Source organism: Olea europaea, chromosome 16, assembly GCF_002742605.1.
Source record: "Olea europaea var. sylvestris chromosome 16, O_europaea_v1, whole genome shotgun sequence".
Taxonomy (NCBI): domain Eukaryota; kingdom Viridiplantae; phylum Streptophyta; class Magnoliopsida; order Lamiales; family Oleaceae; genus Olea; species Olea europaea.
In genome coordinates, this window is record NC_036252.1 from 12,956,389 (window position 1) to 12,961,372 (window position 4,984).

General features: G+C 35.5%; 1 protein-coding gene across 3 annotated transcripts; it reads left to right on the forward strand.

The window, feature by feature from the left end:
- The first annotated feature begins 613 nt into the window (after positions 1-613).
- On the forward strand, positions 614-4,964 carry LOC111412162 (O-fucosyltransferase 8). 3 transcript variants are annotated; one of them, XM_023042953.1, is made up of 10 exons: positions 614-1,253; positions 1,519-1,608; positions 1,700-1,793; positions 1,879-1,985; positions 2,474-2,562; positions 2,901-3,021; positions 3,109-3,252; positions 3,604-3,938; positions 4,020-4,260; positions 4,399-4,964. In XM_023042953.1, the coding sequence occupies exons 1-10, from the start codon at positions 873-875 to the stop codon at positions 4,705-4,707; spliced, it is 1,911 nt and encodes a 636-aa protein (XP_022898721.1). In that variant the 5' UTR covers positions 614-872; the 3' UTR covers positions 4,708-4,964. The 3 variants fall into 3 exon arrangements, with proteins under 3 accessions (XP_022898721.1, XP_022898722.1, XP_022898723.1); XM_023042954.1 differs by having other exon boundaries at positions 615-1,253; positions 1,915-1,985; XM_023042955.1 differs by having other exon boundaries at positions 1,042-1,129.
- Positions 4,965-4,984: the final 20 nt, after the last annotated feature.

A 4,984-nucleotide genomic window follows, 5' to 3' on the forward strand; every position in this document is an offset into this window, starting at 1 on the left:
GAAATTAAACGAAAAAAAGGAAGAAAAAATTACTGAAAAGAGAATAAAAATAAAAATAAAAATCTGTCAACGAACAGTTAGGTAGTTTTTAGTTGGCTGATGGGTCCCTCTATGCACACGTCATTTATGGACCCTGCGAAGACTATCTTCCTCTCCTGTATGTTTTCCTCCAGATTTCTCCAGTTTGAATTTATAATCGTGTAGAGTTTATGCCAAGAACACGCTTTTAGTCAGAATTATGCGAAAGAAAACATAAGTGGAGCTTATCTTTTCTAGTCAATGGTTTCTTTTTTAATCTTTACAAACCCTTGTGAATCTAGAAGCGAAAGGTCGCAAAGAACAGACATTCTTTTAAATCGTTAAATTTTTTTCCCATTTATCGAACATAAAAAAGTTTAAAATAATAGAATGTTGGTCAACTACTCTGTTTGGTGGCAAGTAGTAGTTCATCGTCACCATGAAAGATTATAGGCTAAGTGTTCAATCCCATTCCTTCTGTTAAGTGGCTTATACTGCACTCATCTATAGTTTCATCTTTCAAGTATATTTTGATGTGTACAATGCAACTGTCACCAACTATTTTATTTTATTTTTAACTTCACTTCCAATCTATGCTTACTTTGATGCGCCCATTTTATCTTCTTGCACTACTTCTTACCCACGCAGCATCAAGATTTCCAAATCCCATCAAGTAGAATGTAACTTTTGCTGCAAAAGTGGCAATAGAGTTTATTTGGACTTTACTGCATTTGGTGTTTGTTTGGTGTAATTCTTGATTATCAGCAATGAATTCTTGAAACCAACGAATGGCAATGGAATACTAATTCTGTCTACTTGAAAGTTTGGAAGAGAAATATCCTATTTCCCAAGGAATGGGGAAGCAAGGATCTCCTAGAAGTCGTCTTGATTCTTTAAATTTTGATTCATCGTCTGGGCTTAAAGAGCATCAATTTAAGTGGACGGAAATGCTACAAAATGGTGATCCGTCTTTAGGTAGAAGGGTGCCTGGTGGAGACTACTATTGGGATAGTGTTGTATCTGGTAAAGGGTCTAAGAATGATACTATGAAGTCTTGTAAAGGAGTTTATGCTGGGAAAAGGCACACATGGTGGCTGCATAGACACATTAGGTCAATTATTTTCACATTCATGTTGGTGTGTTTTCTTTTTCTTTTGGATTCTGTGATGGTTTCCATTTTTGATCCCGTGATTCTCCATCATAATCTGGCTCCTAGAAAATCAAGGGTGACAGAGGTATACTTGATGAATTGTTTTATTCATATGATTTCTCTTAATAATCAATGTTTTGGAGATTAAAATGTTATATTTTATTATCTGACACAAAAGTTTTTCTCATTTCTGGTTCATCCATCCTGTTTCTAATATCTTTGAGCCCTTTGATTGATCCTATTCTTTATTTCACCCGATGCCAAAGACTGCTCATTCAATTGTCAAAGTTTCATTGGCTAGCCAATAGTGATGTTTATAATTTGAATATCTTTTCTTGGCGTGCCTGTAGGAGAAAAAACCTACATACTATGATCAAGAAAGAAGTCCAGTGAAGATGTATCATCGACTACTTAATTTGGCTTCTATTTCTCTTGCAGAGGTTTAATCCAAGTCCCTAATGTTATAATTCATGCATTTTGGTTTAAAAAAGATACATATTATATATTTTCATATGCATGCATATGCTACAGAGAGAAAATGAGCCACAACTATCAAAGTTTTGGAAGGAAACTTACCCTCAGGCATCCCTGTGGAAACCTTGTGCACATAAGAAAAATTCTCAAGGTATCTATACTGTATCATTTTGAACTTTGTTCATGAATGAACTTATTATATTGATTGCATTGAACATTTGTTACATCTCAAACAGAAAATATCGTGCTTCTGAACTATGGTACAATGGCAGGGAAACCAAGGAATAGCACTGGTTTTATATTGATAAGTGCAAATGGAGGTCTAAATCAACAACGAGTTGCCGTAAGACTTTAGCCTTTTTTTTTTTTTTAATTTGTGAACTTCAAAGGTGATCATGTTCCTTAATTGTGATGATAGTAACTCTATAATCTTGTTTGCACTTAAAGGTGTGATGTTCTGTCTGTATGTTATTAATCTGACAAACTTGATGACACCAAATAATTATAAGATAATTACTATTTTCAATTGTTTTGTTACTATTATATATAGCTGGAAGATTTTATATCAGTTGATTGTAGGTTGCTGTACTTCTGCATTACTTCTACAATATAGTAACTTACAAGCCTCTATTGTTGCTTCTATCAATACCTTGTCATCGCTAAGCATCAAGAACCAGAAAATAATAATCTGTGAAACTCAAACTATAAGCTCCTGCATGATATAAAACTGTGCCTGTTATATCTTTTTTATGAATATTTTTGCTTGCATGAAAATAAATTTCTCTTACTACTAGCTCAAGCATGATTCTGCATAAAATTTATCCTCTGCAGGTCTGTAATGGTGTTGCTGTAGCATCTCTGCTAAATGCAACTTTAGTGATTCCCAAATTTCTTTATAGCAATGTATGGAAGGATCCAAGGTAATCTATGTTCCTTCTATTCTCCATGTAAATATAATTTTTTGTTTGACTGTTCTCCTTTGCCTTCATTTCTACGGTACTAGTATATGATTACATTGAAACCAGAATGAAAATTGTTAATTCTGTAACTCGTTAATAGTAACATATACATTGAAACAAGAATGAAAAATGTTAATTCTGTAACTCGTTAATAGTAGAAACGATGCAATACACCCACACAAATACTAATATACATTCATTTCTACAATAATTTCTCAATGAATCCCCTTACCAACTGATATATTTCTATTTCTTGACCTCTATCTTCCGTTTAACTTTCTTATTACTTGGGATTGCAGCCAATTCAGTGATATTTATCAAGAGGAGAATTTTCTAAATGTTTTGAAGGATGATGTCAATATTGTGAAAGAGCTCCCTCCTGATCTAAAATCAATAGATTTTGAAGAAATTGGCAGTCTTGTGTGCACCTTTCCAGTTGATATTGTTGAATAAGAAATGCTTTTTCTTTGGAGAACAAAGTGTAAGCCTCTTGTATTTCTTTTCCAGATAACTGATGCAGATCTTCCGAAGGAGGCAACACCTCATGAATACATTAAGAATGTACTTCTTCTGCTACAGCGTAATGGAGTCGTTCACTTCCTTGGATTCGGAAATCGACTTGGGTTTGACCCATTTCCTTTTAACCTCCAGGTTTAAAACATTCTTATTACCTTCAGTGTAATTCATAATAGATTTAAGATCCCTGGGATATCAACCAGGGCAGGCCAGGTGAAGACATGCCAGGCCAGCCTATGACCCATCTCCCATTGAATCTTGGTTATCTTTTTCTATTAGACTGTACGGACCTTTAGGCCTGGCATGGCCCACCTTCAAAGGAGGGACAGTCCATGGCCCTGCCCCAATTCCAGGCTGCCACAGCCTAGATAGTCTGGCTGATTATGATACCACTACTTGTTTGCTCAAGATATCTTTGTTCTTCAAAATATGCCTGTTATTTAACTGTTTAACTCAAAATTGTGCAATTTTTTTCTTTGTTTGCAGAGACTACGATGCAAATGTAATTTTCATGCTTTAAAATTTGTACCAAGAATTCAGAAGGTTGGATCATTACTGATCAAGAGGATAAGAAAATATAATTCTGCAAGGAGCATGTTAGACAAGCAACTTCTTGGAGACTTCATCTCAGACGTCCCTTCTAAAGAGCATAACACCATAAGAAGCCCTTCTAACTATCTTGCTTTGCACTTGAGGTTCGAAATTGATATGGTAGCCTATTCTATGTGTGAGTTTGGGGGCGGAGAAAATGAGAGAAGGGAACTTCAAGCATACAGGGAAGAACATTTTCCGCTTGTCATCAAGCGGTTGAAGAAAATAAAGTAAGATTTCTAAATAATCATGCATTAACCAACATGTTTAAATTATTTAAGTTGTTTTCTGATCTCTTTCAATGACTGCAGACCTCTCACTCCACAAGAACTCAGACAGATGGGGAGATGTCCATTGACACCAGAAGAAGCTGCATTAGTTCTTGCTGGTTTAGGTTTCAAGAGTGGAACATACATTTATCTTGCTGGGTCCCAAATTTATGGAGGAAGAACAAGGATGCATCCTTTGACTAGCCTATATCCCAATTTGGTTACAAAGGAGGATCTTCTCTCACCATCTGAACTTGCACCTTTTAAGAATTTTTCTTCACAGGTAAATAGCCTTCTAGGTAGTGCTTCACAGCTTATGACAAATCATTTATAAAACATCATTCAGTGCTTTCTAAACAGAGTTCGTTATCAAGATACATGCATCGTATGTGCTAAGTCACAAGAATCTCTTTGAATGCAGCTAGCAGCTTTAGACTTCATTGCTTGTGCTGCTGCTGATGTTTTTGCAATGACGGACTCTGGGAGCCAGCTGTCATCCCTGGTGTCTGGTTTTCGGGCATATTATGGTAGTGGAAATTCTCCCATCGTAAGACCAAGCAAGAAAAGACTTGCTGCGATTTTACAAGAAAATAGCAGTATTGGGTGGAGTACTTTTGAGAACAGAATAGAAAAGATGATCGAGGAAGGTCAAAGAGTACATATGCGGCCTTTAGGCAAAAGCATTTATCGACAGCCTAGATGTAAAGAATGCATGTGCAAACATCAATAGTTTCCATTCCACTGTCAGTGTTTATTGACGACATCAACATTGTTTGTTCCAATGTCCTCAGCAAGTTTTATTTGAACCGGATATTGTCTGCCCATTTAGAGTAGCTAGAGTATTAGCTTAATGTTCCTCTCATGAAAATGAACCAAGCCTCTGTTAATGAGCTTTGGCATGGGGGTTTTAGACTCAAATTACCTCCTGTATATTCTTTTCATTATTTTGAGTGACTGAATACTACAAAATTATTAGTTTTTTTTTTTTTTTTTTTTTTTTTTTTTTT